The sequence below is a fragment of the Panthera leo genome, chromosome A1 (assembly GCF_018350215.1).
Source record: "Panthera leo isolate Ple1 chromosome A1, P.leo_Ple1_pat1.1, whole genome shotgun sequence".
Taxonomy (NCBI): domain Eukaryota; kingdom Metazoa; phylum Chordata; class Mammalia; order Carnivora; family Felidae; genus Panthera; species Panthera leo.
In genome coordinates, this window is record NC_056679.1 from 13,923,231 (window position 1) to 13,937,704 (window position 14,474).

The 14,474-nt window shown below is 32.1% G+C and overlaps 1 protein-coding gene across 8 annotated transcripts in view; it reads left to right on the top strand.

Annotated features, from left to right (window-relative positions):
• NBEA (neurobeachin) overlaps nt 1-14,474 on the top strand; it is a 683,574-nt gene that overhangs the window by 209,345 nt on the left and 459,755 nt on the right. For 5 of the 8 annotated variants that reach the window (XM_042952224.1, XM_042952367.1, XM_042952503.1 and 2 more), the window contains exons 23-27: nt 500-717; nt 3,280-3,433; nt 9,397-9,405; nt 11,737-11,917; nt 14,136-14,266. In XM_042952224.1, the coding sequence (XP_042808158.1) occupies nt 500-717; nt 3,280-3,433; nt 9,397-9,405; nt 11,737-11,917; nt 14,136-14,266 (693 nt within the window). The remainder of the gene's footprint in view (nt 1-499; nt 718-3,279; nt 3,434-9,396; nt 9,406-11,736; nt 11,918-14,135; nt 14,267-14,474) is intronic. The other 3 variants (XM_042952286.1, XM_042952694.1, XM_042952619.1) reach the window with 1 other exon arrangement.

Sequence of the window (14,474 nt, forward strand, 5' to 3'; positions counted from 1 at the left end):
ACTTGTCAAATGAATGTACTATTTTTCGCAATTGAAGTATTGTGAGTAAAATAGACTTTTGAGTTAATTTCAATCTGTTCAAGTAATATTTTTTAATCTTGTGTTTCTAAGTATAGTTAGTTGATGACATATATCCCGTATACTTCAATTTTAATTATATGCTCACTTTTGTAAGGGACACATGTGTCTGTATGAAGACTCCATAAACAAGGGTAAAGAGGACTTGGTTTTCAATGTGAACCCTGGTGTTAGACTTGAGGTATTTGATGTCCTTGCCTGGTTTTTGAAACAGAAAAATAAAAGTAATAATAGTAGCCTCTTTAGCTCAAAAAGGTTTCTGTCTATGGAATCACCAGATGAATAATATGTGTAAAATAGATTAACCTATCAAAGTTACATGCAGGAGCTCTCCTCACTCACTTGACTATACTTACTGTTATCTTTTTGAAATCATGCATTTCTTTGGCAGTCTACAGAAGTTCACCTTTTCTTTCTCTAGGCTGTTCAGGGTCGGTCTATTACACAACAAGACAGAGACCTCCGAGTTGACCTAGGATTTCGAGGCATGCCGATGACTGAGGAACAGAGGCGCCAGTTCAGCCCAGGTCCACGCACCACAATGTTTCGTATTCCTGAGTTTAAATGGTCTCCAATGCACCAGCGACTTCTCACCGATTTACTGTTTGCATTAGAAACAGATGTACATGTTTGGAGGAGGTAGAAATATTTCTTTTCTTAAGACAACTTTCACTTAAGAAAATGACTATTTTAAATTACTGATCCATAGTGAATTATATCATTGAAAATCTCACAAATTGAACTTATTAAAAATAATCCAACATGGGGCACCTGGGGGTGGCTCAGTTGGCTAAGTGTCCAACTCTTGATGTCAGCTCAGGTCATGATCTCCCGGTAGGATTCAGCCCCACGACATCAGGCTCCTTGCTGACAACGTAGGGCCTGCTTGGGATTCTCTCTCTGTCTGTCTCTCTCCCTCTCTTTGCCCCTTCCCCGCTTGTGCTCGCTTTCTCGCTCAAAATTAATAAACTTAAAAAATAATCTAACACTAAAACTTTGTATGGAAACATGAGTATTTTCATAAAGGTAAGGTTATAAAGCCTAGGGCTCAAATCAACAGGTATCCAAGAACTTAGGACAATTAAAAAGTAAAATTTTGAAACCTGGCATTGCCTAGTCTATGTATAGAAGGGATTTAACAACAACAAAAAGGTTAAATTTTGGTTCAAAGCTGCTTCCACATTTTTTGTTCTTTTTCTGTTAAAATTAATACCATATACTAACTTTATTCTGGGTAATAAAATTATAACATAGTGTTAAAATTTAAAATCACCTATGACATCTGTTTTTAGAGCCTTTGCCCTTGAAGTCGTTAGTATCAGTTCATATATAATCACCTAAAGAAAACAGTCTGCATAAATTAAATCATCACCCTGCTTCACTTTCAGTTGATTTTCTAATAGCAAATATTTGACAAATTAAGCAGTTACAAGAGTGCGTGCGCATAATTTAGGAAGTTGGTGGCTGGAACAGCGTACCCTACTGTCATTGACTTAAACAATCAATGGCGTGATGTTCTCTGGACTCCAGGAGACTTCTCTGCTTCTCCTATTTTTCCTTCTAAGATTCAAGGTGGCTGATTCAGCTCCTAGCACCACTAAAACATTGGAAACTTGCCCAGACTGGAAGGCAGGGTCTCTTCTTCTTCGTCCTTCATCCCCTTGTTCCTCCTCTCCCCTTTTCCCCTCTTCCTTTTCCTCTTTTTTCTTTTCCCCGTTTTCTTCTCCTTCTCTATCGCTTCCTCTTTCTCCTCCTCCTCCTCCTCCTCCCCCTCCTCCCCTCCTCCTCCTCTGCTACTTTTTCCCTGTCACGCTCCTTACCCTCCTTTCTTCTTTTCTAAAAGAAGCCCTCAGGAAATCTTCCTCTCGCCTCTCACATGCCAGAAGGCAATCACCAGCAAAAGGGAATGGGATTGTAATGACTGGCCTATATAGAGCAATACTGGTTAATAACCTCATAGCTGAGGTAAAGCCAACCTTTCCTGTACTTGATCTAGCTCAGCAATAGAACAAAATCTAGATTGTGTTAGCAGGGAAGAAGGAATAACTATTATGGAGAACAGTCGATGTCTGCTATAGAAAGCTTTTACTTCTAATTTTATTTGACCAGTTTGTCCTTAGTCTACTCATGTGATAGAAACAATGGTCTTTCCATTGTTAGTGTTGTTCTATGCTAAATTACCTGGGTGTGATAAATAAGGAAACTGGAACACAGTGAAACACATTACTGTTAGCATGACATCAACGGAGATATATAGCGTAACTTCCTAATTATAATATTAGTAGTCCTCAAATGAGTGGTACTCAACTTCCCTTCCTTTAACATAAGATGGTTACATAACATCCACACAGATACCACATGTCTCTGTTTTCATGCGCTCTCGTAAAATTCCCCAAACAGAATTTTACTTAATTTTTTAAAAGCACTTATTTTTAGGATCAGGTCATACAGCTTGACATCTAAAAGATGGTAGATGATAGTTTACAATTCTGATGAGTGAGAATCATTGACTTAAAATCGATTATGGAATAACCTCTTTTTTCCCATTAGAAAACAGTTCATATTCCTGACAGACATCAAACTAAAGCAGTGTATGTTTTTGGGTATCTACATTGCATGTTTTGTATGGGAAACTGCACTGATGACCTTTAAGGTCTTTTACCTTTTTTAATTCAGTAAGTCCTTGAATTTTTACTTATTATTTATATTTCCCCATCATGTCACTTCTGTGACTAGCAGTACACATTTTCAGTATGGCTGGTCACAGGTGGGGCTCCAGTCTGGTGATAAAACAAACAGAAATTACCTGAAAGGTAAACTTGGAGTTAACTATCCAATTGTTCTAAATTACCTAAGGATAGTAAATAAGGAAAACTTATTACAACACAAAATAACAAGCTTTTGTGAAAATACTTTTTAGGCTAAATTCATTGACCTAATATAATTTGTCTTGAATCTAGCTAATGTACTGTATTTTTAAAGCAGAAACCCAGTAACCAATTAATACACTAGGATACAAAGAAACCCTGCCGAGATGAATGTTGTTTTTGTAATATGGTATCTCAATTATAAATTGTTTTCTTTTCTAATAATTCCATTTTAAATTTGCCTAGCTCTTCAATAATTTTTACTTTATAAATGTTACAAGTAGCATTAAGCTAAGAAAATGTTCACTTGTGTTTTGTTTTTGTGCTATTTTAGCCATTCCACAAAGTCTGTAATGGATTTTGTCAATAGCAATGAAAATATTATTTTTGTACATAACACAATTCACCTCATTTCCCAAATGGTAGACAACATCATCATTGCTTGTGGAGGAATTTTACCTTTGCTCTCTGCTGCTACATCACCAACTGTAAGTACTTTGCTTCCATCTAGTGGTGTATTTTATAATTACCTGACAAGAGCATGTCCACAGTATTCTCTGCTCTAAACATAAGGATTTTAACAAGACATGTTCACCTAAGGAAACTTTTTCCCTTTTCTTTCTGTTTCATCAGTGTTGTGTTTCAGTTATGTGTGTTTATGAAAATACTAATCTGGCAATTTTGATGAGTAATTTGAAGAAGAGCCATAACTATAAGTGACTTAACGTTATTTTCTATATACTGCCTATCTTTTCAAATATATAGTAAACTTAAAATTTTTATTCTGTAACTCTTGAAGTTCTAAATACAAATACATGGTTATTGTGTAAGTAAGTAGAGTCATAAATCTAAATTTAGAAAAAAACATTATTAGTAATGCAGAATCTTACGTGAATTACTTGGAATATTATTTATAAACAATATTATTTTAAACTGTATACGGGAGTTTTATATTCCTGTTCTCTGAGATGTAATCTTGAAGCCAGAAATTTGCTTTCAAAAGGGAACCAAATTAATGAATTCTTATTTAAAACTCAGGTACCTCAGATAGAAAAAATATAAATAACATACCATTTTTAAGCTATCTGAACAATTTCATAACCCTTAAAAACCTCAAAAAAAATTTTATAGACATATGGACTCTAATAGCATTTGCATCTCACTTTATCTACTAGTTCAGCATTTTATTTAAAAATATATATAGCTGTTTTTCATATATATATATATATGAAACACATATATATATATATGAAACATATAAAACATTGAAATGTATTAATAAGTTTGAAAGGCATTTAATTATATATATTTAAAATATACGTCAATGTTAACTTCATATTTTAATTGTAATGTTAAAAATCTCTAATTTCTATTAAAAAACCACATTCCATAGCTACTTGCTCACATAGGAAAGAATGTAGAACTCTGCCTCTCATATTGCCTGTGTTCCTGCCACCATATTGGAAACTAATCCATAGCTGGAAAAGTATGCTCTTTCCACAGAGAAACGTGTTTTTTGTTGTTGTTAAGATGTCTTTTACTTGGTGCGGCAGTGTTTCCAAATTAATCTCTGGCTTTATTTCATCATTAACCAGCTTTTCCTACATGATTCCTTTTCTCTCTGTAGTTTTGTCAATAGCATCACCTCCCCCCCCCCCCCCAAAGGAACATTGAAAGTTAAATATTGGCAGCAAAAGCTTGTATCCTCAACATCTCTCCCCCCTCACCGGCACATACACTTTGATTTCATTCATGAATTTATTCAAGAAGTCTACAAAGGCAAACACGCTAGTTCAAGAGGGAGTGCAGAACAGTTCATCATTATTAGAGCCTTAATTGAATTAGCAAGTAAGCAAGGAAATGGAGCCAGGAAGAAACATAATTGATGGCATGTGAGGGATGTGGATATCCTGTGAGATTAATGTACCATCTCTTCTCTTTAATCTCTGATTTCCTCTGGTGATTTATACAAAATTCTGGTAAATTGGGAGTCATATATGATTTTCTAAATGTATTCTAATATTGAGGCAGGAAGAGTTTTTTTTTCCCCCTTCTACACATTCAAAGCTGAATATATCAGTATTTTCTCCTGGCATTTTTTTAATCATATAAAATGCTTTAATGTTTTCTAAGCAGTCATTTTTTGTCAAGAAATTTTAAAAGGTTGTATTGAAATTCATTTTATAATATTTTAAAATTTTGTGCAGAACTGGAAATGATCTCTATATAAAATTAATAGTAGGTATTAAAATTTGTATAGGTTTGAAGTTTGCCTGTTTTTATTTTATAATGAATATATAATAAAGATATTGACATTTTGATAATTTCAAATTAATTCAAATTAATAATTTCAAAATTATTACCTTTGTAGTTTGGATCACTATATTTTGCACTTTGAAACTACTTATTGCTTAGACTGTTCATAACAGATTTAGGAAGTCATTCAATTGTAGAAATTTTTCTTCATTGTCTATTTCTCTATCTTTCCGTCAGTTTGGTCCATTAACTGATTGTACCTATGCCTGGTTATACACCATAGCTGATTTTATGTTCTTTAAATAAATTGCTTCCTTAAAAGATCCATCCAGAACCTTTTCTCTCACTTGATGCTAGTAGGACTCTGGTGCTGACTGCTGGGTATTGTTTTCTCTTACTTGATTGTGTAATATTCCTGGTAAAAATTGTAATGTAGTAGAGGGGGAGAGTTTGGAAAGAAGAGATTGAATGAAGAATAAAATTAGAACTGGATAGGGAGGTTTTTGGCTTAGATTTAAATGTAAAACTCCAAAAGAGAATTTTGGAAAGAATAAGTGAAAGAAGAAACATTGGCAGTATACAGATTAGCAAAGGGAGACATTGTTATGTAGATGCCATTATAATTATAATTAATTTCAATCCTAGATATATAAAGAGAGAAACGTTTGAAACTGGTGTTTAAGTGATCTCATGATTTTGTTTAGGTTGGTGTGATTTTAAAATGCATATATGCATAAATGAATGAATAAATATGAGTAATGGTGGATGGCTGTGGCTAGCAAACTTTTTCTCTATGGGTCAGATGATAAATATTTTCAGTTTTGTGAGCTATATGGTATCTGTCTCAACTTCTCAACTCTGCTAGTGTTGTGCAAAAGACAGTTATATAAAGTTATATAAAGGAATAGGTACGGGTTTGTCTCAAGAAAAATTTATTTATAAAAAAAGGCAGTGGGACAGATTTACTTGTGTGTCATAGTTTACTGACTGCTGACTTAGAGCATAATCCTTACATAAAATTCATAAGTTTAACACAGTATAATGTTTCTGTATGAAAACTTTATTACTGACCATTGAAAATTCAGTAATTAGAGCTTAAGATAAACTCACCCTTTTCTATTAAATAAGAACTTAAATCTGACTTACTCAATATTTTTTAAAGTTTAATTTTTAGAACAGTTTCACTGTATGTTGTGGTCCTTATGTTCTATTAGAAGATATATAATTTTCACACTCAGCCATACTAACTTTTTCTAGCATTTGACGTATCTAATGTTGAAATTGTATTTAATTTTGAGAGGGTAAGTAGAATGCTAAGTATTCTTCTTTTTTTATTTTACCAAGGTCAACAGTAACACTAGTTGTAATTATTTCTACTAACAATGAACATGTGGACACAGAAATTAAATATACAAATATGAGATACTTAAATACACAAATATGAGGTACTCTCAAATATGAGATATAACAATAAATATATGTTACCTTTACGTTAAAAACTATAAAAGACTGGTAAAAGCAATCAAAGATGGTCTAAATAAATGGAGACTATACCATGTTTATGGGTTGGAGACTCAGCGTAACAGGGGTAACACTTGTCCCCAAATTGGTATTTAGACGTATCGCAGTTACTATCAAGATCCCACCAATTTTTTTGTAGATACAAAGACTATTTTTTACTTATTTATTTTTTTACAAATACTGTTTTTTAAAAAAATTCACATGGAATAGTTAAAACAATTTTGAAAGACTCATTATATATTAAATACAGTAGCCAAGACTGTGTAGTATCTTAGACATAGTTCAGTGGAACAGAACAAAAACACAGAGAGAAACATCCAACATGCACAATTTTTTTTCCTCAGTCAAGGAAGGATAGCTTTTTCAAAAACAGGTTAATGCTAAGTTTTCTTTGTCATTCTCCATTGAAATAAATCATGGTACAAAGTTCAACTCAGGAATATGTGTTTCCCATTTCTCACATAAAGATGGGTGTCAGGATAACAATGGAAACTTCTTATTTTCATCGAACAGACTTGTTTCCCACCATTAGTGAGATTCAGACACAATCTGAAATTAAGATTTGATATAAGATATATGGATTTTGGCATAAAATAAATCTGTATTTTAACCTGGGTTCTACCACTTCCTAGATAGGAACACATTCTCAATCTCTTATTTATGAAAATGTGTTAATTATACTTATCTAACAGGGGGTTTGTGGAAATTAGGGTAAGTAATATGTGTAAAGCTCAATAGTTGGGGAATGCTCCTAATGTTTCCTTCATTTAGTTGTTTTTGGAACTATTCAGAATTGTATCATGATAGAATAATTTTCTCATTTATAAAATAATCCTGTCATATTCAGAATCCTAAAATAGGATATTTGAGACAAATTTATTCATGATGTGCGATTTATTTTGATGGCCAAAGATTAACATGATATAGTCTTTTTGTCTGCTATCCCACTAGGATTAGCATAGTGGTGGTCTGTTTTCTGCCCTGCGATCTTATAGGAATATACTATTTCACACTTAGGATAACAGTTGTGTATTGCTGTTGCAGTATCATCACGTAAGAAAAGTTGAGCTGTTTAGATAAATCTTACTTGTAAGCAAATATTTTAGTAGAAACTTTAAGGAAAAAGTATACTTAAATCATATTTATATTACAGTGAACACCTTGAGCTTAATATTCATTGAAGAAGCAGGACTTTTGGAATTTCAGTTTTGCCTAGGTTAACTATGTGGCATAAAAATAAATCACGAAAATAGTTTCAAATCTCTAAATTAGATCAGTGGTTTTAACTTCAATAGTCACAGTAAAAATGTAAACCTCTTTTAGTATGTAGTTTGATCAATCTTTGGTTTTGGAAAAGGGCATTATTTTTGTTGTTGTTGATTTTTTAGAGTTAATGTTTCTATGACTAGTCAATTGAATCTTCTCTTTCATTCTCTATACATTGTTCAAGTTGGTCACGAATGAAAAAAAGGAGTTGTAGAAAAAAGAGAAGCAAAGAACATGGATCAATTACAAATTGCATAATCACTTCGTGATTTTCAGTTGATTGTTTTGGTCAGCCCTCCAGAACACTGAATGTTTAGAATTTAATTCAGTGGCTTGTATGGTTTCATTTTCTCTGTTAAGGAAAATAACAGAGACTGATATTTCTGGCTTTCCAGTTTCATAATCATGAAAAAAGAAGAGTATTTTCTGTCAAAAAATGATAAGGTCTTGAATTTAGTTTATATTTAATTACCATTATGAAAATGTGTGGAAAAATTAGTAATTTTTCTTTTGTTAATCTCATACGTTAGTATTTTCAGAAGGCTTATATGCATTTTCCTATACAGTGTAACATGAAAATTGTGTATTTGAAATTTATGCTCACATATATTTGCTGTCAAAAATCAGAGAATAGGAACGGTTGATGACTTTTATTCTGAAACTTAATTCTAGCCAAACTTTTGAATATATTGAATATAATTCTTAGTTAATATTCTGAAACTTAGTGTACTATGTAATTAGCTTAGTTCACATGCAGGCCTCATTAGTGTATCTATCAGTTCTTTTCTAGCAAGGGAAAGTGGTTTTTAAGTTATAATCACTACAGTGTTTTATTCTTTAACTCCTGGAGATTTAGATCTATAGGAAAAACTCCAAATATTTAAAAAAAAAAACAAATTATAACATGATTCCTTAATGAAAATTCTGGAAAGTTGTTATAAATAGTTTATTTACTTAAATCATTGCTGCCTAAACCAGTACTGAGGTTAGGGCTTTTACAGAAATACCATATTAGTTTATTTATTAAAATACCTTCTTAGGCATCACCTGGGAAAATATATTTATTTTATAAAATAGAGTATGCATAATTTCTAGTATATGAACTGTACATATATATATTCATATATACTCATATATATGAATATATATATATATATTACTTGGGCAGAGTTACTCTAATGAAAAAAATAAATATTAGTCTAAATATTTGATATTTAATCTTAATCATATGTAATTTATAAAAGAAATATCTCTTCTGAGAACTTTGCTTTTAATAAAATAATCAAATATAATTTTTAAATATATTATTTTGTGTTTCAATTTTACATTGTATTTTCATTTAATTTTAATAATTTCCTTTTCTTGTACTTTTTTGATCTGTTGTCTGTTTTGTCTAATGCATGTCCAGGGTTCTAAGGTTAGTATTACTTCAGTAATTTTCAGGTTTTCAGTTTTAAGTTTTATTTTTGCTTATTTATGAAATTTTTGACTTGGTTGTATTTTGAGTTTCCATACCATCTTTAATATTAGACATATCTTTGGTATATTTAAAAGATTCATTAAAAGGATTTTTTTCTATGCATTGATTAACTACTATCTTATGACCCACAATAACCTTTAGACTAAACTATTATAATGAAAACAAATTTCAGTCATATGTACAATCAGATGCTAATTGGTTCCATTGAAAGGAGATTAGATGGAATATATGTTATTTTAAGATTCAATAATAATCATGTGAGTGATCTTTATTATTAAATATATGTTATAATGTTTTTATAACATTTCATCAAAGTCACTAATTATATAGATTTAATAAGAACTCCCTTTCTGGTTATTTGTGTTAAGAATGCTTTTTATTTTAAGATTTTACTTGGTTAGGTCAAAAATATAATTTTGCAAATTACATGGATGATAAAATTTTGTTTATAATTTCTGTATGTAATTCAGTCTTAAAAATGAAAGCATGTTTTGAAAGCTAGGCTTAGTAGACCAGGAAAGCATGAAAATGAGACCATTAACTAATAATAATGAGTTAGATTTATTATAATTTCAGTAATTCAAAATGATGAATTTCTTTGAGAATCCATCTATAGATGTCCTAGAATCCTAATATTTTTGAAAATTTATTTAGAATATTTGATAGACCTGAGCAATGGCCAGATCTTCCATTCCATAATGAAACACATTAACTGAGATTTAAAATGGGTCTTATGTGAAATTATTACTTTTTTTTGTTTTGCTTTTATTATAAACTATTATATTGTGATCTCAGATTTTTAATTCCTGCTGTGAAATAATACTGTATATCAATGAAGTGCTAGGAAATATGGGATCTGTATTTAGGAAATCCAAGTAATCAATTATTTCTTTACACCGTGGATACTGAGTTGGCACAATGTAAATCAAGTTGAAAACAAATTTTTGTCTATTTTCTAGCTCATTTTAGAGAGAATGGTTTTAGAACTATTTTGCTGTTAAATGGAAGGAAGAAAGGTTGTTACATTTTATATTCCATTTAGAATCAACTTCAGTTATGTAGTGCTTGCAGTAGTCACCTATCATTTTTATTACCCATCTTGTGCACAAGAAGTGTTTTAAGAGGTTTTGTGTTTTTTTTTTTCCAATCAGTGTTTCCTGCTGACATTTCCATTTTAATGTGAGCAGGAATATGTTTAGGTAGAATGATGGGCATAAACAATGTCCAAATGGAACATTAAATAGGAGTAGATACCTATAATATATGCTTACCTTGTAGTTGAATTTATCATCTGGTGAAGAAATAAGGTTAATCAATGTGGTTAGTGTGCCCATTTTCAGAAAAATTAAGCAGTAGTATTTTTTACTTGTAAAGCCCTTCTTTTCTCTGTCCCCTTGTGGCACTGAGAAAATGAGGCCTAGTTATAATGAACCTTAATAATCAAAATGTTATATAATACAGAATGAAACGTAAAATACAGTATGTTGCTGTTGCTTACAAAATACACAGTTAACACATCTCGAAGTAGTACTTCGTAACATTCCCTTTGAAAGCAGGAAATTATATTTTATCATAGTATGTTAGTGAAAGTATAGTTGTACCTAACTAGGATTCTACTGATTCTTCTCGTTGTTAATGTCTTATGGGCTACAAATTAATATCTGTAGAGGAATTAATAACTTTATTGATTATTTTTACCCTAGAATTTCATTGTATGTATGAGATACCCAGTGGCTTAGTTTATTCTGAAATGGGTAGGAAATTGTCATATGTTCTCATCTGACACTTGTCTCATTTTGAGGCCCACTGGAGCTGCCATACATCTTTCCTATTACTTATCTTACATTTATAGCAAAAAGAAATTAAAGCATATCTTTTTATAAACAGGAGTGAAGATTTTAGGAAAGTATCAATTTTATATCTTTGTTAATAAAATAAGACAAAAGTAGTAGAAATATAGACGTGTAATCATTTTTAAGTATCTTTATGGAATGATCTTAAGTTTGGAATATAGTTTTCTCAAGTAATGACATTTAAGTTTAACCTTGATTTAAAAAATGAACTTTTCCTTTATTTAAGGATAATTCACAGGCAAACTAATTAAATTTGATAACCAGCTCTTCTGATATATAGAATTAGTTTATAATTTATAATTTATTTTGTTTACAAAATGTACTAAATGTGCTGAACTGCTTATATATACTATGTGTGAATATGTATTGTATTTCCAAATTTTAAACAAGACTTAAATCTTCTACTTTTTTAAAGACGGAATTGGAAAATATTGAAGTGACACAAGGCATGTCAGCTGAGACAGCAGTAACTTTCCTCAGCCGATTGATGGCTATGGTTGACGTACTTGTATTTGCCAGCTCTCTAAATTTTAGTGAGATTGAAGCGGAAAAAAACATGTCTTCTGGAGGCTTAATGAGACAGTGCCTAAGGCTAGGTAAGTCTGTTAAGAATAACGGTGCGTGTTAAATAATTACCTACACATTACTTTTCTGATGTTCTGTGGTACATAAAGTATTGATGATACAAGTTAATGATTATGGAGTAGAGATATCACCTTGTAATTCCTAAAAATTGCTAAATTAAAATTATGGTATCTTCACATTGGAGATTTCATGAAATTGATCATCTTTAATAGATTATAATTTGAAATGAAGTCAAATATATTATGAGTTGTTTCAAAATCAATAGGACTATAACATTTTTCATTGAAATGATTGTAACGTGAATCCATTTAGGACTTGCTTTGGTAAACTAATACAAAGGTAGTTGTCCTGATCCACAAATATGTCAGAAGACCAGTGACATAATTCGTACACACAGAATGCCAGTTGATAACACTGACTGTGCCAATATCACTATTTCTCAGAGTGAGCAGTTAACACTAATAAACATTACTATAGCTATGCTGTTCATTTACTATCCTGTGTAGCAAAGAAAATTTAGCACTGAGAACTCTTAGTAAATGTGGTTCAACTCCTTACATCCATTCTTACATGTCTTACCTTTCTCAGGGAGGAAATTTATTTATACTACTTAGTCTTTACAAGGGAGCAGAAAGCTATTGTTTTTATATTTGCCTTAAAGCATGAATAGGACACAAGAAAGTAAGGCATTAGATAGGAAGGAAATTTCTGATGGATGCTTTTATTAACCATAATTTTAGAAATTGTATAAAAATTGGGGCAGCTGGGTGGCTCAGTCGGTTGAGCATCCAACTCTTGGTTTTGGCTCAGGTCATGATCCCAGGGTCATGGGATTGAGCCCCATGTCCAGCTCTGCACTGAGCATGGAACCTGCTAGAGATTCTCTTTCTCTCCCTCTGCCCTTCTCCCCAGCTTGTAATCTCTGTCTCTCTAAAATAAAAAATAAAAAATAAATAATAAAATAAAATATAAACACAATACAATAAATCTATATGTGTGTAGTTTCAGGGGATACATTTTTTCTGATCCAGGGTAGGAATAATAACTTGCTTTAAGAATGATGGAATGAAACCTACTTTTTTGTTTGTTTTGCATTTTTTAAAGATGGGCAGTCTAAGTGGAATCATTTCATAATCATTATAATGGAGAGATTGACCACACTGAGCTCTTTCTGACCCGTAACAGGTGTGGGATAATTTACTGTGGCCACCATGGACATATCCATTGATATTTAACGATAGCTGACAGAATTAACCTTGTGAGAAAGAGAAATTTTTTTAAATACCTAAGTATCTTAAAACCAGCATTTATTTGGTTATTCTGAACTTTTATATCTGAATATATTTCAAACCTTTACTACTAATTTCATTTTTATTCCAGTATTTGCAAGCGGAGTTGTTTTTTGGTCACCCATAGGAAAGTTTAAGTGATTAATAATGAAGCAAACAGTTATAAATCAATATGTGCTGTCTAGTTCTAAGCACTTTATACATATATTAATTCATTTAATCCTCACAGCTAAGGAAGCTAGCATATTTGAAGTCATTTTACATACGAGGAAGCTGAGGCAGACATAGTCTAAGCAGCTGGCCCAAGATCACACAGCTCACAGGTGGCAGAGCCAGGAGTCAAATTCAAATGGTTGGAGTCCATGAACACGACTGCTTAAAATACGTAAATAAGTAAACAGCTCGTACTCAACGAATACTTACTGAGAAGGCCGCACGTGTTCCCAGCGCGCAGAAAGGTGGATATTGGGCCTCGGTTCTGCCTCTGCTGAGGTAGCCTATCACTGCCTGAAGCGGGAGCTGTGCTCAGTGGAGTCTCCAAGTAGTCATGTTACAGGAAGAAGTCCTGTCAGTAAAACCAGTTTATCCAATGCGAACATGAAGTTTCAAAAAATCTGTACTGATTTGTGAAATTCAGAATTTTAAAGGATGGGGGGGATAGACTGAGGAAGGGATAAATTGGGAGCGTCAGTAATCTTGTTTCTGCAGCCGGTTGGTAGTATGTGGGTATGTTGGACTTATTTCTTAACTACACATGTGTTTTATATGTATTTTTCATTACTGTATTTGATAATTTCAAAACATGTCTGTTTAGTCTTGTTGACTTTAGGAACAATGAATGGAGATAAGGGACAGAAATAAAGAAAAAGACCTAGCAACTCTTTTCAGCATGTCAGAGTCAACACTTTGTATTAATACTATGCTTTCGGTTTGTAAATAGTTTGTTGTGTTGCTGTGAGGAACTGTTTAGAATGTCGGCAGAGACAGAGAGACAGGGGGAGCAAATCTTCCCATGGTAGCAGTAAACCTCAGGAAGCTCCCCAAAGTGTGACTGCCACAGCAGCTTCAAAGGTAATTAAACGTCTTCTATGTTAAATATAATGTACCTTAAAGTTGTTTTTTTGTTTTGTTTTGTTTTGTTTTTTAATACGAGAGAAAAGTGGCATGGTATTGCTTAATCAAAGAGCAAGGATTTGGTAATCAGTAGGCTTTGGTGCTGGCTTTTCTTCTTCACAATTGTGTTACCAAGATTATTTAACCTCTCTGAGACTTAACACTT